The 27485-nt window shown below is 41.6% G+C and overlaps 1 protein-coding gene across 18 annotated transcripts in view; it reads left to right on the top strand.

Annotated features, from left to right (window-relative positions):
- GRID1 (glutamate ionotropic receptor delta type subunit 1) overlaps positions 1–27485 on the top strand; it is an 845000-nt gene that overhangs the window by 802736 nt on the left and 14779 nt on the right. For 11 of the 18 annotated variants that reach the window (XM_045025230.1, XM_045025231.1, XM_045025237.1 and 8 more), the window contains 3 exons: positions 1190–1385; positions 16772–16938; positions 18622–18862. In XM_045025230.1, the coding sequence (XP_044881165.1) occupies positions 1190–1385; positions 16772–16938; positions 18622–18862 (604 nt within the window). Of the gene's footprint in view, positions 1–1189; positions 1386–16771; positions 16939–18621; positions 18863–19084; positions 19177–27485 lie in introns of all 18 variants that reach the window. The other 7 variants (XM_045025227.1, XM_045025226.1, XM_045025228.1 and 4 more) reach the window with 2 other exon arrangements.

Consider the following 27485-nt stretch of genomic DNA (forward strand, 5'->3'; position numbering starts at 1 on the left):
AGGACAAGTGGTGACACAACCCCTTACTGGTCTGGATTGCACTCTGAACCTTGTGACAAGTGGTTATAAAGCACAGGTAGAACAGTCCCTACTCTAATGTAAATTGAGTGGATAGTATGGATATTTTACATATAGTGGGCCTAATTCTCACTGACCTGAATGTTGCTTTACATCTGTCTGGCAGTGAAAAAGGGACCTTAAAAGGATATAAATTATATTCTGCATGGCTGGAAAGTGAATGACCTAGAGTGGATTAAGAGGCTATGTTTAAGGGTATGTTTCTGCTGCATCTGGGAGTGTGCCTCCCAGCCTGGGTAGAGAGATGTATGCTAGCTCCGTTTGAGCTAGCATGCTAAAAATTATAATGTGGATATTGCAGCACAGGCTGTGGCATGGGCTCGCCACCTCAGCTCGGACCCAGGGAGTTGGGCAGACTAGTGCTTGGGAGGCTAACCTGTACCACAATGTCCCTACCACTATTTTTAGCAAGCTTGCTCGAATGGAGATAGTGTTTATCTGCCTACCTAAGCTGGGAGGCACACTTCCAGCTGCAGTGTAGACATACCCTTTAAGGCCCCTTTGCACTGTCAGAGTGATATAAAGCAACTTTAGCGTAAATAAGAATTAGGCCCAGTGTGTGGGTATATGAAAATTGTTTATTTTATTGGTGGGTGCGGGAAAGAGATTTGGAATGTAATGCCCTATGTACATTCAAAGTTAGTGTATTGATTTTTGGTCCAGAGTTACACTGGTGTGAATCCAGAGTAACTCCACTAGTTTCAGTGGAATTACTCCCTATTTACACAGATTTAAATGAGAGCTGATTTTGACCTGTATCTTTAAACATTGTTTTCCACATGCTTTAATAAAACTTGATTGCTCTGTGCTCTTGCACAAGCATAGCAACATAATTTCAATATGTTGATGGGCATCAGAATGAATGTTATCTCTTCCAAATAAACCTCTTCACTAAAAGAACTCAGGTACAATTAAACCTTGTATGATTTCAGTGCAGCTGAATTACACTTTGGGTTCCTTTTATGATAAAAGAGAGACATGCAAATGAGACTGATTGATGGTAGGTGTTTTGTTTCACTCTAAAGACAGCCATAGAAAGAGATCATTTAACTAATAAAATCTCTCTATTGTACCAGATAACACTAATATTTCAACATCTCTTGAATTTCAGAACATTTCAAGATCTGTCCAAACAAATGGATATGTCTTATGGTACTGTCAGGGATTCAGCAGTGTATGAATACTTCAAAGCAAAAGGGACAAACCCTTTGGAGCAGGATAACACATTTGCTGAACTGTGGAGGACAATCAGTAAAAATAATGGGGCAGATAACTGTGTATCAAACCCTTCTGAAGGCATCAGGAAGGTAAGACTGGATTAATAGTGCAGTTTTATTTTAAATTTGTGTTGTGTTTGTGTAGCTTGCATGGAGTTAATGAATGAAAATAATTGTCATGTGGTAAAGGCAGGATTTAAAATAAAAAATACTCCAGTCCTAGATTTCTTTTAAGTAAAGGTTGCAAATTGGTTTGAGGACAAAACTGTTGGTATCATTATGCTTCTAATAAGGGATTATGCTTTTCCCAGCAAAATCATTTCCACCTTTGGCCAGCTCTCACATGGAACTCAGATCTCCATTTCTGAAAGGCTATTGTTCTAGTCCATTACAACTTCTAATTCTTTTGCACCTTTCCCATTCCTCTTTCTAAGACTGCAGGTAACATTTTCATTTGTTGATAAGTCTCATTTTTATGGCTTAAGTCTCATTGACATTTAATGAGATTTAGGTTCCTAGATACCTAAATCACTTTTGAAAAAGTTACCTTGGGTCATCTTATATTTTCCCTGGGTGCTGAAACTTGTCCTTTACCCATGATTATTGTTGTCAGTGGATTAAATTCAGTCCTATTCACTTCAGCAAAATTATGTCCACTTACATTAGGGCAGAAACATGAACTAAGTTTTTGGTCATTTTTGTTTATACAATGATACTCCAGGTGTTCAAAAATTCATCTACCCACTCTCATATTACCCATCCATGCAGTTATTCAGTGCCACTTTAATCTGCTCACTAATATATTCACTCACCTATTCTCTCTCTCTCTCTCTCTCTCTCTCACACACACACACACACACACACACACACACACACACACACACACACACACACACACACACTTATTTTTAAGTGAAATTAACTGTGCATGCAGGATTCAAGCAGCTGACATAGGGTGGCTCAATACAGGAGCCGTGATCTTTGTTCAGGGTCCGAAAGCCTGTGATAGTTTCTTTTAATTGTGACTTCCTAATTGAAATATGTTGTCTCATCAGTACATAGAAATGATGGAATTTGACCCAGAGCAATGACACAGGAATCAGACACTCAACTTTCAGCCATCCACTTGCTTAGAAGTGCCTTAGAAGGGTGCATGCATACACACATTTCTTGTGCTGCTTCCCGTGCTGTAGCTCTGCCTGGTCAGAACGTGAATGACAAATAGGAATCAGAAGTAAATTACAGCACCCAGGATGCACAGGAAGTCAATGAAAGTTAAAACTTTCTTTAGAGGAATACCATAGTCTCCTTTTTATCAGTCTATTTTTTTTTAAATAAAATATTATAAGTTTAGACTCATTGGTCAGTTTCTTTTGGAGTAAACTGAAAACCAGTATATCTGGGCCCACAACTGTGTTACAAGTTCTTTATGCTTTTGAAAAGCTGAGACTAAAATGTGACTTTTTTCTATATTATTTTACTTTTCCAAATGTTTTATGTTTATTTTTCTAGACGCTCGTAGAGAAAAATTAAAATCTTCAGATTTTTAAAATGTCACAGGCTGAGTTGATGGGAAAGAATGGACGTCAGGCAAGGGACATTCCGTTGTTAGGGAAAAATAAGTGTGGATGTGCAAGCAGAAATACTCTATTCCTAATCAAATTTATTAACAAGTCTTTATGTCTTGAATAGATTTTGGTGGCAAAAGCAGCAGCCACCAAATAAAATATCACAGGTGTAATTCCACTCTCAGAACTCCAGCATTTGCAGCAATGCTTGAACACCTGCATCCATCATGCAGAGGTTTCTCTTTCCACTGGTTCACCCAAGACCACTGTTCCCAAAGCTGTCTCTATGCTCTACCTCCAAATACTTTTGTTATTAAAGCTGTCACTCTGAAACCACTACTGTCAAATAGCAAAGGAGACACCAGTTTCACTTTTTACATATGGAGCTATTTGGGTAACTCTTTAAATACATATAAAAGTAGAATTTATGTGTACATTGCAACAAATTCCCTGTAAAATATGTGGAATTTTAAAATAAATTTGTTTGCACCGGTTTGTTTAGTTGCTGCAAATATAAGTGCAATCTAGTTTTTTGGCACAAATGTGGATTTCATGTTTGCAGGTACAAGAATTTGTACAAACCAAATTCTAGATCCAGCCAAAATGTTAGAGTTTGTGAAAGTACTTGCATGGTGTCCAAGCACAGAACATAAACAATATCATGTGATTTGTTCGACTCCTCACATCTAACCAACCGAGCTCAAAAAGTGACTATTACATGCCCATTGAGAACTAGTCAGGATCAGTCAGTCCAGAGAATTAAAAAAAAAAAAATCCACAGATACTTTCAGATGACAAATCAGTTCTAGGAAATGGTGCTGAGCTCTCAGAGAGATCCTGGGAGACTAAAGTAAGGCTACAGCTGTCAGATAACATGTTCTTTGAAAATGATTCTCTCAGCTCTGCCACTAACGATATTGAGCAGGATGCAGTTGCAGTTGGGAGCTATTGACCCTGCTCTGCTTGCGAAAGACTGAGTGAGTGCGCAGTGTGTGCCTAAGGGCAGGTCTACACTACGGGGGAAAATCGATATAAGATACGCAACTTCAGCTACGTGAATAACGTAGCTGAAGTCGAAGTATCTTATATCGATTTACCTACCGTCCTCACGGCGCGGGATCGATGTTCGCGGCTCCCCATGTCGACTCCGCTACCGCCGTTCGGGTTGGTGGAGTTACGGAGTCGACAGGAGTGCATTCGGGGATCGATATATCGCGTCTAGATGAGACGCGATTTATCGATCCCCGAGAAATCAATTGCTACCCACCGATACGGCGGGTAGTGAAGACGTACCCTAAGACAGCATGAAGCAGAAGTAGTAGTAGTCCTGGCTGAAGCCTGATCCAAAGCCCATTGAAGTCAATGCAAAGCCTCTCTCTGACTACTATGACCCTTCAATCAGGCTTGTTCTCTCTCTCTCTCTCTCTCTCTCTCTGGTATATTATTGTACTAGTAATGGTTTCTCTGGGTCAAGTCCTTTTGCTATAAACTTCAGCAATTTTTTTTGACTTCCCCACAGTCTGTGGGTTTTGCCTCAACCTGTAACCACTGTAAAATATTAGGCTGACTTTGCCAAATGCCCTGCCCTTGGCCCAGTCACCATTTCACCTTTTTTTATATGTACTGTCCCTCATTATATGGGTGTAAGGAAGTGTGCTAGTGCATGATTGTATAACTGCTTAGGATCTGTATGGAAATGAGACATCTATTTCATGAGGCTTTCTCAGCATGAAAAAATAGTAAAAATAAATACACAAAATATAGATAAGTACTCTGTCACATGCACTGATGTTAAAAAAAAAAAAGTTAGACCATTTACCGTAAAAATAATGCAGGATGTATTTAAATGTATTTTCCCTATATCATCGTATTATGTCATAATATATTCAACATCAATAAGGCTGTAAATATCCATATTTTCTAAACCTATTACAGGCTTCCATTTATTATAGTTAGATTTACTTAAGCCTCCGGATTTAGCTTTAGATTGGCAAACTGTTTAGAATACCAATTAGAGTAACTTTGGGATTCAGTGTAGCATTGGGAAGTAGCTCAAATTTATATGATAATAACTGTGTCAAATTAAGTCTGATTTTAATGTTCTGATGTGATATATATAAAACTTGATCGACTCCATCAAATAGCATTGACTATAATCCAGTTTCTCTGCAGTCCCATAGCTGACCTGTGCTTCCATTTGATTAAACATTTACTAAATCAGGCTTAATATTTAATAAAATTGTCAAATAAAATATGGTGTTTCTAGTTTAAATGCCTCTCTTCACAACTCAGTGAGCTCCTTGAACAAACAGACAAGTTGCTCATGTCAAATACCATGTCTAGAAATTGTATTTTTTTTTTAAAGAGAATCAGTGTTAGCTAATGAAACTGGACTTTTAATCAGTATACATTTCCTAGAACACAAAAGTGAAATATAAATGTAGTCTTAAAACTCTAATTTTTTGCATTGTAAAATCTAAATTTCTCCATAGCACAAAAACACGAATATTTCTAGTGCATCTTTCAGAACAAGGACTTTTGTCAGCACAATGAAAAAATATGACTTCTCCCTGAAGCCCAAATTTCTGTGACTCTTCTCAGTTTCCCCATATCTTTCAGTTATATTGGATTATAAAATGGACATTAGTTACCAGTGCATTTCTAAGAAAAGCAATGCCAACTGCAGTGAGAAGCAATGTGAGAGAGTCTGGGTTTTTTTTATAGATAAGTGTTAGACATGTCAATTTTGCTGAGAATTTCCTATCTGCTTCTGCAATTTGAACTCTTTAAGCAGCTCAAAACAAAAAGATAAAGTTGAAGAGGGTTCTGAAAGCTTTCATGCATTTCTGTTGCCATGGAAAATGCATCTTTTCATAAAAGATATGGTCTATACATCCATAGTGACCATCTACCATTGTCTCAAGGCACAGCTTCTAAAAACATACACAAAGGGTATCTAAGCACTGCAAAACACTCAGTGACACAAATGTATTTCAGATTTGCACTCAGAGAGTCAAGTGATGTTTCGTTTAACTCCAAAGATGTGTGAGGAGAGTTGATTTGGACCATAAGTTTGGTCTTAGGGGTTCAAAAGTCTCTCATGGTAACAATGGTCCATATAATACAGCATTAAAAATGGGAATACTGGTACAGATTCCCCATAATAAAACTAATTCAGCAATACTGTTATGTGGGGAAATCTCCTTCTCACTCTAGCTATTGATCAGTGTACACCAAGAAGCATGAAGTTTGGTAGCTCCTGTAATTTTATCCTAGGTAATGCAACTGAAAAGACTATTCTTAATCATATACATTTTTAATCCCTTTGTGGAGCTTAGTAAGCTATTTGCCCGCATGATATCAATGGGTAATGAGTTCCACAGGTTAATTGTTTGTTGCATACAAAATATTTATTTTTAGATATTTCACATTGTTGCCTTTATTTATTTTGAGCATCTGTTCATGATAGGGGTAGGATAAATAGGATGACCTGATAAGTTCCTTCTATACTGTTCATTAGTTTAGATGTAGACATAATAAACCCTCTTTCTCAGGTGTGGACAAACTTTTTGGCCTGAGGGCCGCATCAGGTTTCATAAATTGTATGGATGGCAAGTTAGGGGAGGGGGTAGTGGCCCAGCCCCCACCTCCTATTTGGCCCCCCATAGACTCCTGCCCCATCCAACCCCCCTGTTCCCTGTCGGCCCCTCTGGGACCCCTGCCCCATCCACACACACCCGCTCCCTGTCCTCAGATCCCCGCCGCCCCATCCAACCCCTTCTCTCCTTCCTGACACCCCACCCACCCACCCCCAGGACCCCTGCCCCATCCAACCACCCCTTCTCCCTGTCCCCTGACTGCTCCTGGAACCCCTGCCACTAACTGACCCTGCCACCCCATCTAACCCCCCTCCTTCCTGACTGCCCCCAGGGATCCCTACCCCGTTCAACCCGTTTTCTCCCCGACCACCATCCACACCCTTGCTGCCTGACCACTACCCCAACCCTCCCTGCCCCCTTACCATGCTGCCTGGAGCACTGGTAATTGGCTGTGCTACAGCCGTGCCACCCGGCTGGAGCTGGGCTGTGCCGCCGCCGCCGCTGCCACCACACAGCACAAAGACCGGGTCAGGCCAGGCTCTGCAGCTGTGCTGCCCCAGGAGCTCACAGCCCAAAGCATTGCGCTGATGGCGGAGCAAGTGAGCTGAGGCTGTGGGTGAGGGGGAACAGCAGGGGAGGGGCCAGGGGCAAGCCTCCCGGGCCAGGAGCTCGGGGGCTGGGCAGGACAGTCCAATGAAGAGGGAGGCGGTACATCTGGCCATTCAGCAGCAATTCGGCGGCAGGGCCATCACTCCTTCTCGGAGCGAAGGACCTGCCGCCGAATTGCCGCCGATCGCGATTGTGGCTTTTTTGTGCTTGGGGCGGCAAAAACGCTAGAGCCGGCCCTGAGTCCCGCGGGCTGTAGTTTGCCCACCCCTGCTCTTACTCTTTTCCTTTCCAAACTAAATAGCAATAATCTTTTAAAGCGCTCCCCGTTGGAACCCTTCCTTCTCCTGATTCTAATAATTCTCATTTCCATTCTTTGAATCTTTTCTATTTCTGCTATGTTTTATTGGCAATGAGGTGACCTAAACTGAATACAGTATCTAAGGCAAGGATGTATAATTGATTTATATAATAGCGTTATAATATTTTCTATATTGTTCTCTCGCTCCTTTTTACAGCCTCCTAATATCTCTTAATTTTTAAAATCACCACTGAATATTGAACCAGGCTTTTATTTTTTTCTGAGCAGTCCCCATATCAATGTTTCCCCTGAGATATTACAATACCTCACTCAAAATTTTGGTGCATAGGAATAGTTTAGATTATTCTGTCCAATGTACATGGTCTTTGTTCATATATACCATTATGCTGTCCAGTTAACATATGCATTTTCATAGGTCCTCTGGAATTCCTTGCAGCCCTCCTGTTCTCTTGACCAATCTACATTCTCTGTCATCAGTAATGATGCCACCTCACAATTCACACCTTCAGATAAAGCAATCCCTGTCCTCAAACTGATTTCTGGGGCACTTTACTGTTAGCCTCTCTGTATGCTAAATATCAACCATTTATCTCTACTCTTTGCTTCCTGTCTCTGAAACCTTTTATAATCCATGGTAGCGCTTTACCTCTCAATCCCAGAAGTTACAAAATTGCTTCAATAGTCTCTTGCACGTGCCTTTTGAAAGCCTAAATATCCACTGGCTCTTTATCCATTATTTTGTTAACTCTTTCAAATAGTTACATGTTAAATAAGCTAGTTGTTTCCTTATGCAACTCATGATTGTTTGCCATTCTTTGATACCAAGCTTGGTGCTCTATAGTTCTATCCTTATGGATTTTCGGATCTATTTTTCTGGTACCAGAATAAAGCGAACTCCTCTACATTTCTTTGGTACACTATAGAGATGGGTGCAATGTTGGTGACCTTTCTATCTGCCAGTACATTAGCTCTGCGAAGAAGTGATATGTCTTGTAATGATGAATGCCGTATTGTTTGTAATTCAAGATGCTTCGTGTGTCACTTTCATCAGAAGTTTCAGATGAATTCCAGCCACACCTGGGTATTTATTTGAAAGTTAAGTTGTTTCATCATTTCTTGTTTCAATCTGTTCTCTAAAAAAGCCTAACTTCACTACTAATAAATAAGGGCCCTGTGACAGGTCTTTTTCCAGTCGTCTTCTATAGTGACGAATAATGGAAAGAAATTACTTAGTCCTTCCCTGCACTCTTGTTATCCTCTTTGATTTTCCCTTTTATATCCTGGGAGTCTGATAAGCCAATTTTGATGAATGTAAAGAAGAAATTTTGTTTATATAACTCTGGGGTTTTTTTCCCCTTCAAATTTCCTCTTTACCCTCTTAGTATGCACCATACCTCTTTCCCTGCTAGCCAGGGCAGTTGTCCCATTCTATTAGCATCTGCTGGATTTCCATTAGAAAGCCTGTTTTATGGGCACAGGGGAAAAACCACCACCATCACCACTCCCACCATAGTTTAACCAAGCTATTAGTTTAGCTCCAGCTAGACTAATACACCCTGGGACTCCAATCAGGGGCATAATATATGTGACTCAGTCAAATTCAAATCCCAATCCCCAATGTATACATTTTAGGGTATTTCTTACTCCACTTCACACTTCCTGCTCCTCCAAAGAACCCTTCTGTGTCAAAGTGTATAGAGCAATAAGGCAAAAAACAGGCTTAGTGCTAATGGAGAGATGAGACTCATAAGAGATGGACTCTGAGACACAAGTTATGTCAGTCTTGTTTTCTTCTAGTTTTCACATCTGTATGTATTTGCTGCTTCAGAAGCTGATCTGCAGACAACTGTCTTTAGCTTCCAGACTTCAGAAGGGGAACAGAGCCAATATCTATACTAGCATACTCTTATTTGTCCCAGGGCTGCTTGGGGAAACATTAACTTCCACAGGCATTCCATTTCCATTACAAGGCAATGCCTGAAGAATCATGCAGCTATGGCCTTTATTACGCAAGCTGCCCTGGATCTCTACTTTGCCCAGAGAAGCTTCCCATTACTTAGTTACAGTTGGTGGGAAGCCTTTTGACAAGGTCAGTCTCTCTCTGCCATTTAGGATATTGCTATCCCGAGTTATGATTTGAGACTATGAAACAGTAAATAAAGTCCACCAGGCCTCTTTGTATAAGAGGGGCTGTCGCACTGGGAAAACTTAAAAATATATGCAATATAGTTACCTTTCACATGCTTTTCATTAGGAATGTGTGAAATGAGCTGGAGAAAATAAGAACTGACATGAACCATCACCCCAAACCCTAACTGAACCTTTTGTTACTCTTTGAATAAGTCCTGTTAACTTTTGTTTTCATTGCATTTTGAACTTCTTGACATTTTCAGGTCCAAGCCAGTAGCAGAAATGGAGAGGTCAATGTGCCACAATTAATGCTTTTTTCATGGTATATGGGATCCAACATGAAATCTGGAAGAGCTAGGGGCAGCTGTCAGTGGAGAGATATGTGGGAGTATAGACGGTGGAAGGAAGGGGGCAGACACACGAGGCAAGAAATTCTGTGTGGGGGATACCAGATTATTTCATAGCAGTTCCTTCTGGCCTCTTGTGTAATTGCACATATATGCAGCAGAATTGCATCTTTATATTGCAAAAACAGATGCATTATTTATTATGGAGCTTGGGCTTAAAATACACAAATAGGCTGTTATGTACAACAGTGGATGTGGTTATAAAAGATGCATATTGCCCTGAACCAGAAATCCTGTCAGATGTATCACAGATATGGAAGTATGGTCCTCTAATGGACACTCCTGCTAACATGAAATTGGAACAGTCAAGAAAGACACAAGCATATTCACAGGTAGGATAGAGACTGATATGAACAGGTTTGTAACTAACACCAATGGCTGGGGGTAGAGGATTATTCAATACACACACAGATGGCTGTATGTGTTTTCAGAGACAGATTTTTGTGTTTCCAGCCATATGGAATATCTCATGGGATAATTCATCCTTGATTCCTTCCCAATTCACATCAAACTCTCTCTGCCCACTTGCAATGTAGGCAGATGTGCATGAAATGTCAGACATACTAATATTTTGAGGGGTTGCTTTGGTGTGGTGTCATCAGGGGTGGCTCCTGGCTCCGCGGGGGGCGCTCTGCTGGTGGCCGGGAGGGCGGCAGGCGGCTCCGGTGGACCTCTCGCAGACGTGCCTGCGGAGGGTCCGCTGGTCCCGCGGCTTCAGTGGAGCATCCGCAGGCATGTCTGCGGGAGGTCCACTGGAGCCGCGCGACCGGCAGAGTGCCCCCTGCGGCGTGCCGCCGTGCTTGGGGCGGCGAAATGGCTAGAGCTGCCCCTGGGTGTCATACCTCAGGGTATGTCTACACTACGGTATTATACCGATTTTACAGAAACCGGTTTTTAAAAACAGATTGTATAAAGTCGAGCGCAAGCGGCCACACTAAGCACATTAATTCGGCGGTGTGCATCCATGTACCGAGGCTAGCGTCCATTTCCGGAGTGTTGCACTGTGGGTAGCTATCTCATAGTTCCTGCAGTCTCCCCCTCCCATTGGAATTCTGGGTTCAGATCCCAGTGCCCAATGGGGTAAAAACATTGCCGCTGATGCTTTTGGGTACAGCCTCACCCCTCCCTCCGTGAAAGCAACAGCAGCCAACCGTTTCATGCCTTTTTTCCTGGGTGAACTGTGCAGACGCCATAGCACGGCAAGCATGTACCCTGCTGAGCTCAAGACAGCAATCATGGACGTTTTAAAAACCTCGCGCATTCTCGTGCAGTCAATGCTGAACCAGGACCTGCAAAGCCAGGCGAGGAGGCGGCGGCTACGGCAGCGCGGCGACGAGAGTGATAAGGACATGGACACAGAATTCTGTCAAACTGCGGGCCCCTGCGCTTTGGAGATCCTGCTGGTAACGGGGCAGGTTCTAGCCATTGAACACCGATTTTGGGCCCGGGAAACAAGCACAGACTGGTGGGACCACATAGTGTTGCAGGTGTGGGACGATTCCCAGTGGCTGCAAAACTTTTGCATGCGTAAGGGCACTTTCATGCTTTCCCCTGCCCTGAAGCGCCAGAATACAAAGATGAGAGCAGCCTTCACAGTTGAGAAGTGAGTGGTGATAGCCCTGTGGAAGCTTGCAACGCCAGACAGCTATCGGTCAGTCGGGAATCAATTTGGAGTGGGCAAATCTACTGTGGGGGCTGCTGTGATGCAAGCAGCCAAAGCAATCACTAAGCTGCTGCTACGAAAGGTTGTGACTCTGGGAAATGTGCAGGTCATAGTGGATGGCTTTGCTGCAATGGGATTCCCTAACTGTGGGGGGGGGGGGGGGGATAGATGGAACCCATATCCCTATCTTGGCACCGGAGCACCAGGGCACCCAGTACGTAAACCGCAAGGGGTACTTTTCAATGGTGCTGCAAGCACTGGTGGATCACAAGGGACGTTTCACCAACATCCACGTGGGATGGCCAGGAAGGGTTCATGACGCTCGCGTCTTCAGGAACACTACTCTGTTTAAACGGCTGCAGCAAGGGAATTACTTCCCAGACCAGAAAATAACAGTTGGGGATGTTGAAATGCCTATAGTTATCCTGGGGGACCCAGCCTACCCCTTGATGCCATGGCTCATGAAGCCATACACAGGCAGCCTGGACAGTAGTCAGGAGCTGTTCAACTACAGGCTGAGCAAGTGCAGAATGGTGATAGAATGTGCATTTGGCCATTTAAAGTCACGCTGGCGCACATTACTGACTCGCTCAGACCTCAGCCAAACCAATGTCCCCATTGTTATTGCTGCTTGCTGTGTGCTCCACAATCTCTGTGAGGGTAAGGGGGAGACCTTTATGGCGGGGTGGGAGGCTGAGGCAAATCACCTGGCCACTGATTATGCACAGCCAGACACCAGGGCGATTAGAAGAGCACACCAGGAAGTGGTGCGCATTAGAGAAGCTTTGAAAACCAGTTTAATCACTGGCCAGGGTACAGTCTGACTGTTGTGTTTCTTTCTCCTTGATGGAACCCCGCCCCCTTGATTGACTCATTCCCTATAAGCCACCCACCCCCGCTTCAATCACAGCTTGCTTTCTAAGGAAATAAAGTCACTCTCATTTAAAAATCATGTATTCTTTATTACTTAATTATAAAAAGAGGGAGAGAACTGACAAGGTAGCCTGGGTGGGGTTTCAGAGGAGAATGGTAGGGAAGGAAAAGGCCACTAAAAAAATTTCATAATTTCATAATAATGATAGCCTTTTGGTTGGGCTGTCCACTGGGGTGGAGTGGGCGGGTACATGGAGCCTACCCCCACGAGTTCTTACTCGTCTGGCGGGTGAGGAGGCTAAGGAACATGGTGAGGGGGGAGGGTGATTATACAGGGGCTGCAGCGGCACTCTGTGATCCTGCTGCCGTTCCTGAAGCTCCACCATACGCCGGAGCATGTCAGTTTGATCACGCAGCAGCCCCAGAGTTGCATCCCGCCACCACTGATCTTCCTGCCGCCACCTCTCATCTCAAGCGTCCCTCCTGTCCTCACGTTCGTCCCTCCTGTCCTCACGGTCACTGGCATCTTTCCTGTACTTTGCTACCATGTCCTTACACTCATTCAGATGAGCTCTTTCATTGCGGGTCACTTCCATGATTTCCGAAAACATTTCTTCTCGCGTCTTTTTTTTCCGCCGCCTTATCTGAGATAGCCTTCAGGAAGGAGTAGGGAGGCTTGAAAAATTTGCAGCTGCATGAGGGAGGGAAAAAAGGGAGAGAAGTATTTAAAAAGATACATTTTAGAGAACAATGGTTATACTCTTTCACGTTGAACAACACTATTCACCTTACATAGTACATGTGTTTTCACTACAAGGTCGCATTTTGCATCTTAATATTGAGTACCTGCGGCTTTGGTGTTACAGATCACAGACGCAGGTCCGGGCAGCAGAATTCGGCTTGCATGCATCCATGGTAAGCCATTGTCTGTCTTTCATCTTCTGCAGCCTTCATCTATCCAGCGCCCTCCTTTCTCAAATCAAAGCAAAGCCCGTTCAGTGCTGCTTCTTTCCTGTTAAAATGCAGCAGCAGAAACCACCCCGTGGCTGGTATCATGGAAGATCACTGCTAAACACACCCCTTTCCCCCCACCCCCCTGAACCACGTGGCTGGTGGCAGGAAAGATCCCTGCTAGCCAAATGCGGAAAAGCTCAACGCCAATCGCGCCTCCCCCTTTCCCCCCGCTTGGCTACCTGCAGGGAAGGATTTCTTTTAAGCAACAGGCAAACAGCCCAGTAGGAATGGCCATCTCTGTCCCCTTACTCAAATTCCTGAATTTCAACCAGGTTACCATGAACGATATCACTCTTCTGAGGATAACACAGTGAGATAAAGAACGGATGTTGCTTGAATGCCAGCAATCACCGGGACCATACGCAGCTAGGCTTTGTCATGCAATGATACCAGATTACTTGCTACATGCATGGCGTAGTCAAGTGTCCTACCATGGAGGACAGAATAAAGCAGCGCTGCCCAGAAACCTTCTGCAAAGGCTTTTGGAGTACCTCCAGGAGAGCTTCATGGAGATGTCCCTGGAGGATTTCCGCTTCATCCCCAGACATGTTAACAGACTTTTCCAGTAACTGTACTGGCCGCGAATGCATCCCAAGTCCTCAGGGCAAATTAATCATTAAAAAATGCTTGCTTTTAAACCATGTCTTATATTTACAAGGTATACTCACCAGAGATCCCTACCATGGCTTCATTATCTGGGATAGTTGCTTGGGAGGGCTGGGAGGGTAATTCCGTTAGGGTGAGAAAAAGCTCCTGGCTGTTGGGGAGAATGGAGTGCTGTGTGCTCTCTACAAGCTCGTCCTCCTCTTCCTCCTCATCTTCCCCGTCCGCAGAATCCTCAGCCATCGCTGTGATTACCACCCCCACCTCGGAATCCACGGACAGGGGTGGGGTAGTGGTGGAGGACCCCCCTAGAATTGCATGCAGCTCAGCATAGGAGCGGCATGTTTTTGGCCCTGCCTCGAACTTTCCGTTTGCTTCTTTGGTTTTCTGGTAGGCTTGTCTGAGCTCCTTAACTTTCACACAGCACTGTACTGAGTCCCTGGTGTGGCCTCTCTGCATCATGGCCTTGGAAATTTTTTCAAATGTTTTTTCATTTCGTCTTTTGGAACGGAGTTCTGTTAGTACGGAATCCTCTCCCCATACAGCGATCAGATCCAGTACCTCCCATGCAGTCCATGCTGGAGCTCTTTTTCGATTCTTAGGAGACTGCATTGTTACCTGTGCTGATGAGCTCTCCACGCTGGCCAAACAGGAAGTGAAATTCAAAAGTTCGCGGGGCTTTTCCTGTCTACCTGGCCAGTGCATCCGAGTTCAGATGGCTTTCCAGAGTGGTCACAATGGTGCACTGTGGGATAGCTCCCGGAGGCCAATACCGTCGATTTGCGGCCACACTAACCCTAATCCGACATGGCAATACCGATTTGAGCGCTACTCTCCTCGTCGGGGAGGAGTACAGATAACGGTTTTAAGAGCCCTTTATATCGATATAAAGGGCTTCGTTGTGTGGACAGGTGCAGCGTAAAATCGGTTTAACGCTGCTAAATTTGGTATAAACGCGTAGTGTAGACCAGGCCTCAGAGATGCCATTTTAGGAACTGGTGTTTTCTGGACTGTTTTTAATAATAATAATAAGAAGAAGATGTGTCACTCTCTGGCTTACTTCACGATGCTGGCATAGGATCATATAGTGTTTATGTCCTTCCTATCTGAATAGCCCATGCTGTATTTGGGACTATAAAAATACTTTGTACTAATACAGCAGCAGTCATCCTAGCCTCTCAAAGCACGTTACATGAATGAATTATTTTAGCCTATTGAGCATATTCATTTGTTATTTTGCTGCCTTATTGTAGTTGTTTGGTGTGATAGGATATACTGTTTGTCTGGGGCTGATTTTCTGGCCTGAGATAATGTGCTAAGAGGTTGGGGTATATGGGCAGATGAGAGGTAGCGGGAGTTTCCTTTCTGGTTGCTTGGGTTCTTTTCACTGGGGGACCACTCACCAACATTTGTTTTTTTTGTCCTGTTTGAATAGCCATCAAGGAGTTCAGTGTACTGTGATCATTGAGAGCCAAGCATAGTAAAGTGAAATGGGTTTAATTTCCTAAGCCCAGACTCCAGCAGGCAGCAGCTGATATAAAACAACTGAGAGAGTCTTGTCTTCTAGGTCAATTCAAGTCTGAACTTACATGGAGATGGAAAAGAACCACTGGGAACTGCTTATGGTCAGAAATGAGGCCATTAGTTGAGGGTGCTTGAGGATCTAATCTTGTAAACAAATATATGTAGAATGTCAGCTTCCTGCCTTGCCAACTCTTTTTACTTGATGAGAAAAGACAAATCACCCAAACTTAAAAAAATTAAGTCTTGGAAGCCTGCATCTATGATTACTCATTTATTTGCATTAGATTCTCCAGCCCATCTGTTCCACTGTGCTTTGTATGTTCACTAGAGACTTAAAAAACATATTACTTAAATACATTAGGAAATCAATTATTACTTTAACCAAGCAAAGTGATGAATTTTTTTTATTAAAATCCCCATCCAGAGACATTTCTTACATCTTATGTTAAGTAAAGTGATTTACATTCATCATGCGCACTGCACTCAGGCATTGGTTTGAATCCAATTAAGGCTGACATTTGAGGACAGCTATATAGGTGTGTACTAAAATAAGTCAATATTGGTCACAAATAAAGCTAGTGGGAGAATCTAGTGACTCTTCTTTTCCATGCTAAGGGAGAAAATTGGTCTCTAAAAATTGTATCCTGCCTTTTATTGCAGATTAGGGCAACTCTTTTCAAAGGGTTTTTTTTTTGCTTTTGGTGAGCTGCCATTTTGGTGGCTGTGCCTGCTAGAACATACCATAGTGCTTACAATGTATCTGCCCAGGTGTGTAACTGTGTAGAAGTGGAAGAATTAATATGCTTTCACTAATCCTAGGAAAACCATATCAAGTAATATAATAGAAGGTGATGTCTTTGATTCAGTATTAATAGTTATAATTATTTAAAAGACCAATATGAGGCCTGAAGTTAGCCACACAAGAAGCCTTGGACCCAGCCTACTGCATCACTCTGGCGCACTAAAACAATGGGAGTGCTCTAAGGTGGGCGTGAAGTAAATGAGGAACTGTTGTTATGAAGTGTCTGATGATGTGAGAGGTCCAAAATATTGTTATGAACTAACAAAATGTCAGCACTGGTCAATGAAAGGCTTAGCATGACTTTGAGACCCATTTAAGCCCTAGATCAACTGTATAATTTAGTTTTATTTGTGGTGCATTTGCAGGCAAAGAGAGGCAACTATGCTTTTTTGTGGGATGTAACAGTGGTGGAATATGCAGCCCTGACAGATGATGAGTGTTCTGTGACGGTCATTGGAAACAGCATCAGTAGTAAAGGATATGGGATAGCACTCCAGCATGGCAGCCCCTACAGGGATCTCTTCTCCCAAAGGTAATACAAAACCATGCTTATTTCATAGGATTCCTCTCTGCAACAAAGAATCTTGTGTTCACGGCTGATTAACTTTGGCAATGTGTGTTTATTAAATGAATCTCTGTCTTTTGAAATCGGTTGTTTGAATTCTCTTCCTTTTATAGTAGCATAGGGCAGAGGGGTGGGGAGCAACCTCAACAGAGTGGCTACTTCCTCTCCTGTGCACGTGGTCAGGGGGTAGGTAGGAGGGAGCTGGAGATGGGTGGAACATTGACTGTGCTCCCAACATTCTGGGCAGCCCATGCTGTGCCTGATATATTCCCCAGAGCAGTGGGTAAACTGGGAAGGAGATTGTGACTCGGAGAGTTACAATCTATTTCCCAGGCTGCTTTGGGGGCAGTGAAACTCAGGGCTTGTGTCAAAGCCACAATTTAGTCTTTAGACCAGGGGAGCATTGATCCATATGAGAAAAGCAATGCTGTCTATTATGTATCATTATATAATCAGCAAATAATAGTTATTGAGTGATTGCATGGGTTCAGGAAGATAGTGACTCTACTGTGTCTATCACAATTCAATGATCCCAGTCTATCAATATCTTTTAAAAGTATACATATATACTTTCCCCTTATGCTAAAACAAACATGTGCACAGTGGTATAGATACATGCACACTTTCTGTCTGTGTGGATTATTCTTAAAGAAGCCTTTTATATTCAGTCGGCCTGAATTCTTGTGATAACCAGAGACAAAGCTGCCTCAAAAGGAAAGCCTGTTATTAAATAGCAAAGGCAGTTGTCAAACCAGACCCCAAATAAATCATTCATGGAGAGAAGGGACACTTCACAAATGAGGAACAATGATTAATTAGTAATTGTTTACATACTAGTTCAAGCGTAAAGTAACAGCATTGTAGTAAAATATTTTTGAATGAACTGCATTTGCTATAGCTGAAAGCAGAAATGAGCAACTCTTTTGCTGCTTAAACCATTTTGTATTAAGTAGTGTGCAAATGGTTGCATGCTTGTTTCAAGTATAATTTGAAATTATTATATGGACCATATATGGGTGAGAGGGTTGAGTCTTTCATGAGCTGTTTATAATGGTTATTCAAGAAGAATGTACTGGAAATCTGAGCAAAGTCAAAATTTTAGGTAAAGCCCTAGCTAAAGCTTTGCTTATTAAGAGCAGTTTTTGAAAGTCACACTTACTTCTAAAGCTTATCTGTGAAGTCTTGTGGCTGCTCTGGACTGGAATATAATGTATGAAGTTTAGTATAAAAGAGTAGCTAGTTTCACCCTTTCCCAGGTGGATGCTTTTTGAATGAAATTACATTTGACCAGGAGATATTCATCAAACTTATTACTTACTGAAAGTTATGCTTGTGAAAGTGGCACTCTCACAACCACTTCAATGCTTGAGGAAAATGTATATGAATATTTGATATGCAGGAAATATGCCTCACTGATTTATTATAGACAGAGAGCGAGAAAGTCCGGCGACTGTAGCATTACACCAGTCCTGCTGGAGATGTTCTGCCCTAAAGACAGAATTCCACTGACTAACACTGAATTCCTGTAGAAAGATAATTCCTGCAGCCCATTATAATATAAGGATTCCAGGGCTGCAGAGTTGTTGATAAATGTGTACACAATATACAGAAATCAACTGAAATAATGGCTGTGTTTTAAAATTTCTGCAGGATCTTAGAATTACAAGACACTGGGGACCTGGATGTACTCAAACAGAAATGGTGGCCACGGATGGGACGTTGTGACCTGAACAGCCACACCAATGCACAAACAGATGGCAAGGCACTGAAGCTTCACAGTTTTGCAGGCGTCTTCTGCATTTTAGCAGTAGGCCTTCTTCTTGCGTGTTTGGTGGCAGCGCTGGAGTTGTGGTGGAACAGCAACCGTTGTCATCAAGAAACTCCAAAAGAGGTCCATAACTTTTATTCTTATCACAATTAAGAGTAGAAAACACAAAATACAGAGAGCAAATGGAAGCTGTGGGATTTTAGGTGCTCTCGTACAAATACTCACTTGATTTTGATTGGAGATACTAAATTATTTCATAAAGTTTCTGATTTTTTTTAAATGTGACTTTCATGGAAGGTGCCAAATTGACAGCCCTGGAGACTAAAGTCCTCTATTTATTTATAGAGCAGTTACAGCATGGGCAGCAGCAGTGCAAACTTCCCTACGTTGTCCCACCAATGTGCCTCAACCCTGACTTGGAGAGACCAGCTTTAGGGGTAAGAGAGTAGCTGAGACACCATGCCCTTGGCCTCTCTGCTAAGACTGACAGCAAGATACTAATTGGCACCAGCTGATGTTTTTGTGATTTGGACCCTTGTCTAGTGGGCTGTGACCACCAGCTCATTCTATATAACTGCCATCGGATGGCAACAATTTTTGGTTACAACCAATCTAGATCAAATTTGAACAGGTGACTTAGTGATTAAAAGTTAATTATCCCATTATTAATACAGTACGCCAGCCAGCCACCAACACTGTTTAACAATTTTCTTTTTGGAACCTTTAAAACAAATTAATGGCTTTTCTGAGCAAATGCCTTTCATATAAAATATTTTACCTAGAAAAATCCATTTGGAATGACTTGTTTGCAAACATTTTCTTGCAACAGCACAAAGTAATTAATAGTAACATTATGGTAGACTAAGCAGTCCATATGCAGATCTATCTTGCATGAAGCCTGTATCTATTTGCATCAATTAAAAAGTTTAACAAGCTAACCTCTGGGAATTTTTTAAACATTGAGAGACTTGCAGATTCTTACATTTTGAACAGATATTTGTTACAAGCAACTAATAGGAGCAAGCAGCATCACTGCTGGAAAAGAATACAAAGCCCATCAATGCCAATCTTAATTTCTAGGAGTATTACAATAATTGACATGCCTACCACATATAAACAATTGTGGCATATGGAATCTGAAAATATATGTTGCAGTCTGTAATGTTATCAAATATTTGTCAATAAGATTCCATTCTCTGTGTTTCCTCTTCACCCATTTTAATTAATCCGCAAAGTGTTCAGTGATAAACATCCATATCATGCTTGTGGGACAAACCTGTGAAGTCACTTGCACACAACTCCACAATGTATATTGCTGAAAGGGAGCCTTTTGATAACTGAAATTTTGTATCCATTTTGCTTAGCACAGTATAGCATTTGGAGAGCATGCACAGTGAGGACAAATAGTTTTGCCTATAAAGACAGATGCATTTATATTTTTGATGCACAGTTTTAGCCTTTCCCTTAGTACACTGTAGACCTCATCCCCACTAGAACTATGGAGGCAATAACATTGCTAATTAAGGCGCATACCCTGTAAGGAGCTCCATGTAGGGAGACCTCCTCACCTTTGCGGAATACCTTGCAGGATCATGGACAAAGGTGGTAACTATTCGAAGTCCACTAATATTAGCCATATTTGGGTGTGACATACTCTGGGTGTATTCTCCTCTCAATGCTCAGGGAGTCCAATGCATAAAGCTTTGTAGACTTAAATGAGCATATACTCAAAAAAGTGTTAGATAAGGTCAGTCACTGATTTAATTCAAGATATCCCAAGCTCTATTTTATTTCTATTTCCCATTCCTTGGGGGAAGGATCTGTCTCTCTGATCTTTAATGTTCTGCTTCCTTTGCTCCTGCTTCCCCTTATTTTCTTTTTCTTTTTCTTTTTCTGTGTCTTTAACTGGAATTACAGCTTTCATCATTCCCCTATCTGACTTTTCTTAATCAGAAATACGTTTTAGGCTTTTACTGTTCTAAATATGGCTGCCCTTAACTTTCTCTCTTGGAATGCTCAGGGTTTTAATATCCCCACATAAAAAACTCTAAAATACTTCAGCAGGCTCAGAGAACAGATGGATGTATGGTACAGCTTTACTCCAGGAAGATCACTCATCTGTGGGAATAAGCAGATGTGTGGGAGTAAGTGGTTTCAAGTCTGAGCCAAAAGCACTTCCAGGGTAGGGGTAAACAAGACAAATTAAACTAAGACAAGACACAGGAGAATTCTCTGCAGCTTGAGGTCTTCAAACCACAATTTGAAGACTTCAATAACTCAGACATAGGTTAGGGGTTTGTTATAGAAGTGGATGGGTAAGATTCTGTGGCCTGCTTTGTGCAGGAGGTCAGAGCCGATGATCATAATGGTCCCTTCTGACCTTAAAGTCTATGAGTCTATGAGAACAGATCAAGAAAGTGAGGGTGTGTGTGGAGATGCTAGGAAAGAGAAAAAGGAGGGTGGAGTCCTGCAAGAAGTTAATTTTAGTAGAGAGAGGGTGCTGCATGAACAAAATGTGGGAGACTTTTCCAGATGTAGGTGGCAGAATGGATGAAGGGACAAAGTTGAGAATGGGAGGAGATGAAGGAATCAGTAATGAAAGGTCTTGGAGAAGTATAAAGAGCAGGCATAAGGTAGAAGGAAATGAAAATTGTGATTATGTAAGGCCCTGAAAAAAAGGACAAGGAGTTTGAATTTAATGAAGTAAAATGCAGGAAGCCAGTAAAGTGGTTCAAGGAGATGGAGTAAAAAAGTCAGAGCAACCAAAGAGGTAGGTGACTTTAGCAAGCACTCAGATGCAATACTTCTCATTATTGTATAAATTCCCAGATGGATTAGGTAGAAGGAGCATTTTGGATGCAGTAGAAGATTAAGTGAGAAATCAGATTGATGAAGAGGCGTAGGTTCCTGTAGTCAAGGTGGAAAATGTTCCCCAAGGATGCAAGTGCAAGTAGTTGGGATAGTGAAAAGAGAATATTCCCATAATGTTAAATAGAAAGATGTTTCAGAGTTATGAAGGAACAGAATATGGGGGAGGAGGAGAAAGAGGTGTCAAATATGACACCAGGGTTGCAGATGTGGGAAACAGGAAGAATAATGGAGTTGTTAGTGGAGTTGATTTCAGAAAGACTAAGTTTGAGGCTATCAATGCAGGTATCTACATATTATCATCAGTATTTCTATGGTGCCAATCACCATAAAGTATAAATACTGTGCATGGATTACAGAAAACAGTGAAATCTGTCCCACTGGGGCAGTCAATAAGCCATTCAATTCTGTAGTTTAATTAACAGCTTCTAACTTTGAGCACACTGCTGGGTTTTTCTTCTCTTCTGCTTTTTGGAAGGCTTTGGCAAAGACATGTGACTTGCAATGTGAGCTGAAAATGGTGAGAGTTAGATTTTTCTTGATCACCTATGGAAGCGTGTTCCAGAGTCTTGTATGAGTCTAAGTACATACAAATGGTCATACTGGGTCAGAGCAATGGTCCAACTACCCCAGTATCCTGTCTTCTGACAGTGCCCAATGCCAGAGGCTTCAAAGGGAATGAACAGAACAGGGCAAATATGAAGTGATCCATTCCCTGTCATCCAGTCCCAGCATCTGGCAGTCAGAGGCCTAGAGGACCCCCTGCACATGGCCACTGATGGACTTATCCTCTATTTATTTTTTGAATTCCGTATTAGTTGTAGCCTTCACAACATACCCTGGCAACGAGTTCCACAGGTTGACTATGCTATGTGTGAAGAAGTACTTCCTTTTAAATCAATAAAATAAAGAGTTAAAAATCCAAACTAATGACCACTTTGGACTTTCAGGTAGACTATTCTCTGTCCTTTTTGAAAAACAGAGCAACTGAAGGGGGTAAGTCTCTGGTTCCCTGAAAATTATACTTGTCACAGGGTACTGAGCAATGAGTTTCCCTGGCTTGTCAAACAAAAGAGGCAATCCTTCGGATAGTATGACTGTATCTCATTAATGGGTTTTGTAAATCAGTTCTAGACACTTGAAGTAAATCCAGGATTAAATGAGTTCATGTTGAAGAGCGCTGGCATAACATCAATGGTATGATCCACTCAGTAGACTGAACTCTACACCAACTCCTGCTTCTTTGTGAACTTCTTATTTTGGCCCAGCAAGAGGGAAATATTCTAAAGGTGATAAGTGCAGAAACCACCTTGGCTAATTCACGAGAGGAATGGATGGAGTCGTCTTGATACCTGGAGAGGGGAGAGGCCACTTTTAGTAACTTGTTGAAGTTTGTGCTTCCAGAGTCAGTACTGAGTCCAGCATGACCCAAAGGCTGTGTGTTATCTTGACTTCAACTGAAGATGAAGCACTGATATTTGCCAGTTCCTCAAAGCATTTTCCTCTTCCACTTAGAATCACATTGGTGTTTTCTGGGTTCAGGTGAGCCTTTTGTTCTTCATGTACATTGGAGCAGTCAAGTACTCAGACATTTAAACTACATAAATTATTAGAGAGAGAAGCTTGGTGAAATAATATCTTTTAGTGGGCCAACTTCTGCTGGTGAGAGGGACAAGCTTTTGAGCTTTCACAGAGCTCTTCTTCAGGTCACCTTGTCTCTCTAATATCTGGGAACCAACACGGCTACAATGCAGCATACATAAATAATTAATGTACTGGTAACCACAAACTGGTTTGTGGAAAGGAAGATTTGACTATGATGATGTTAGAAAAAAATTATATCTGCACCACAATGCCAGAATCTTCCGCTGGGATGCACAGTCTATTAATGCTTGAAAGACATTTAGTAACATTTAAATGGCCTTGATTACTTCTAACTTTGGGGAAATTATATTTGATCTTTCTTCAGTCAATAGATTTTCTAGAATTTATGGACAATCTCTTCTAACTTTAGACTAGATTTTCTGAAATGTATTGTTCCAATTATTTTCAGTGGCCAGTCCTCTTACCCTGGTCATGAATATTAGAGTACCTCCACAAATCTCTGGATGCATCACAACTTGGTCCATTAAACAGAAGTGTGTATTTTGCACCAGTGATATTAGGCTGTTTCTTACTGATCACAATATTTTATACATAATATTTTGGACACTAATATTGCCTTTAGAAGCCTTTTAGTCAGTAAAATGAGTGAAAAATCCAACTAATGACCATTTTGGACTTTTTATTAGATTATTCTCTGTCCCTTTTGAATAACTGAGCAAGTAATGTATTGGTCCCTGACCTCTAAAGTGCGTCTGTCAGTGTGGTCTACATTACAAATTAATCACTTAAATATATTGAAAACAGAGAGTCTTTCTCATACGAAAATAAAATCAGAAAATGAATAGTGTCTCTGTGATGGGTTCCCCAGGGTGCAACCTGGGCTATGGGACTGCTGAGCCCTCCAAACCCACCAACCTGGGCTGGCCCTCACACTGTGATGCTAATGTCAAGTTGCAAACCCTTGACAGGCACTGCCCTTACACAGGCATGGGCACCCTCAACTGTGTTACATGAATGATTTCCCAGTCACTCATGAACCATCAATAGGGAAGCTGCAGCCAATTCCCCCCAGCTCCCCAGCCTCACACCCCAGAACTGTACTGTCTTGCACTGGTCAGAAGGCTGAGCAGTGTAAGTTAGTTATTTAGTTCACCACTTCTTCATAGGAAAGTGGGCATGTACCAGCCCTTGTAACCTGAGCTGAAATTTCCTAAGCAGTTTACACAGACTCACTGATAAGGATACAACATTAAAATATGTTTATTAAGTACAGAAAGATAGCTTTTAAGTGATTATAAAGGGTAGGCATAAAGGTCAAAGAGAGTTAACTTAAGAAAATAAAAAGTAAACATGCTTTCTAAATCTTAAACTTTTAGTCTGAGAAAGAGTTGAATCAAACAGCTTTTCTCACCCTGACAGATGGCACAAGCAGGTTTCAGTTCCCAATACACAGACTGGACTCCCTTTACAGCCTGGAACCAAACTTTCCTAGTTCAAAGCCTTTGTCTTCTATATGTGTTTCCAGATGTTGAGATGGCAGGGTGGGGTGGGGGAGATAGGCCAAGTGATGATGTCACTTCCCTTCTTTTATACTGTCTTCCAGCTTGCTGGAAAGATCCTTACTGTGACTAGGGGATCAGGCAGTCCCCATTGGTCAAGCAGTCTCCATTCAGTAGGTGATCTCTCTGAGAAGTCTCTGGGATAGTGGATTATTTTCTTGATGGGTGTTGATGGGCCATTGACACTGTCTGGCAGTTGATGGCTACTCCTTTGTTGTAATTGAAAGGCTGGTTGTGGGTGTTCCCAACCTCACAACATATTTCAGTAACACATATAGCAATACTTCATAACTTCACGTACCATGATAGTACATACAATCAAACAGGATATTAGTGTTCAACAGATCAAGACTTTTGAAATGACACTGCACAAGGTATACTTTGTATAGAACATATCATAATATCATCACAGTGGTGAATATGGTGGTTCCAGGGTGCTAATTTGAGGTACAGAGTGTCACAGCATCCTAAGTCCAGTAACTTTTTCAGTACAATTCCTACTCATGTGTTTCACAAGCTCAACAAACTCTAATATAATTTGGGTCAGTCAATTTGTGAGGGCTTTCCTGCAACACCGAGTCTTGGATATTTTTCAATTTATTTGACAGTCTGAAAGATGGTTTCCAAATGCTCATTGTCATTATGACCCAACATGGCTGCTAACTGTAATAGACTTAAAAGGCTCCATCGATACTTTATCAGTGATATCTTTTTGCACTCAGCTATCCCCCCGGAAGAACAATTCTCTTGTGACAGCCTCAAAGTCATCAAGCCACCATAGCCCTCCACCCCCCTTTTTTCCTTACCAAATGTTACACTCTAGAATAACTAAAACTTTGAAACAGAGAAGAATAAAAAAAGTCAATCATGGAAATCCTGTAAAATTCTCTGTGTGCTCAAATCTAATCACCAAACAAATTATGTGATATCTTCACATTAAGGAGAATTAGCAACTTTAGACTAGTCATTGACTTCATTCACTATTTACAGAATGATTCCTTTGCCAAGAACTGAAATGTATTGCATCCCTTATAGAAGATAAGATTGACACATTGGCCGTTAAGCCACATCTTGCCACTATTACAACTTGCTCATCAAATTCCTCTTTCAATCTTTCCTTATCTATAATGAAGAGGACTATAAAACATAAATGTATTTTATCTGAAGAGACTGGAACATGGCTGGTACAAATCACAGTTATAATGCTGGTGTACATGGAACCTTAATTTCCTGCTAGCTAGGAAATTACGTCATTTTCATCTTATTCAGTTGCAGTTAGATATTGCAGCATCTCTCTCCTTTAAGGACCCTAAGGATATTTCATGCCATATATTTGCAGTTCTTTAACTACCACAATGTTAATTAAAGCTGCTTGGCTTATAATTTCTCATTGTTTTAATCAGCCTGTGTAAAATCATTCTACCGAGCAGTCTTTTTCTTTCTCCTGTCATCAGTGTTCTCCTCCTCCTCTATTCTTCAAATTAAGGAGGCTGACATCAAATGCTCTGTCCACAGCAGGAACAGAATTGTACTAACTGACTCATATATTTGTAACAGCATCATGTTGTCATTACTGCTTTCACTCTGTTTTCAACAAAATAACTTCAATAGATACGATTGAAACCCCACAAGTCATCACTCTGCAAAATTTTCTAACTGTGTAGGATTGAGAAAGGTGATGAAATTGCCCTGACATATTGTAATTTGGTCTGTGGAGAGGGGATAACAAAAAACATCAACCTATCTCTCAGGACTGGGATGCACAGCCTTATATCTTCTGCCTTAAGTTTCCCTACGGTGCATCATATATCTGTGCTGGATGATGACACATGTATTTTAACCTACCTCAAAAAATCTGCACTTACAGCTTTAGCTCGTTAGTCTTTCTCTTTGGAATTGGAACTGAAACCCACTGTATCTTGGAAATAGAAATATGAGATTGTTAATATGATCATAATGGGTCAAAGATGATTACTGCTGAGAATTCTAATCAGGATCAGGTTTATCCTGCCTCAGATCTCCAACAAGATATTATTTCATAGGCCCTGGCACATTCTCCATATGGTGTCAGTCACCTTTTTGATTATTAAAAGTTCTTCTACTTACACCAATTTTTCTCTTCCTTTATTCTTTCCTTTTCTTATCTTTCTTTTCCTGTCCACTTGTCGTCTTTCTGCTGCTATCTTTTTTTCCTGACCATTTGATTCCACCTTGGGACAGTTACTTCTGATAGTGAAAAAAACCCACAAGATCATTGAACTGACATTTTATTTTCCCTTCATTGTATGTTCTTTATATTTTATGTTGTTTTTTTTAAATTATTTTTATGTATTTTGACGTATCTGAAATCTTTGTACATTTTTTGCTCAGTTACATATAAATGATCATTTGTTTGTACAACTGTATTGTACTCTACTTTTTCTAAGAATAAATAAAGTTTTTTGGGGGGGGAATTTAAATAATACAAACATTGGCAAAATAGTGCATCATAATGCCACCCAGAAAACTCAGGTTCATGGCTAACTATGAACATAAGAACTGGCAAACTTCACTTAACTAGCAGCTTTAAACCATCAATGAGGTTTCAGAAGCAACATCAGTCACTCTAGGCTGCAAGATTTCATGCTGTTATATGACAAAACACAAAGCTTGAGGGAAGAGGTACAGAAAAAAGGGAGAGAGAAAATATCTGTACTCTCCCTTGTACAGATACT

The sequence above is a fragment of the Mauremys mutica genome, chromosome 7 (assembly GCF_020497125.1).
Source record: "Mauremys mutica isolate MM-2020 ecotype Southern chromosome 7, ASM2049712v1, whole genome shotgun sequence".
In the NCBI taxonomy this organism is placed as follows: Eukaryota; Metazoa; Chordata; order Testudines; family Geoemydidae; genus Mauremys; species Mauremys mutica.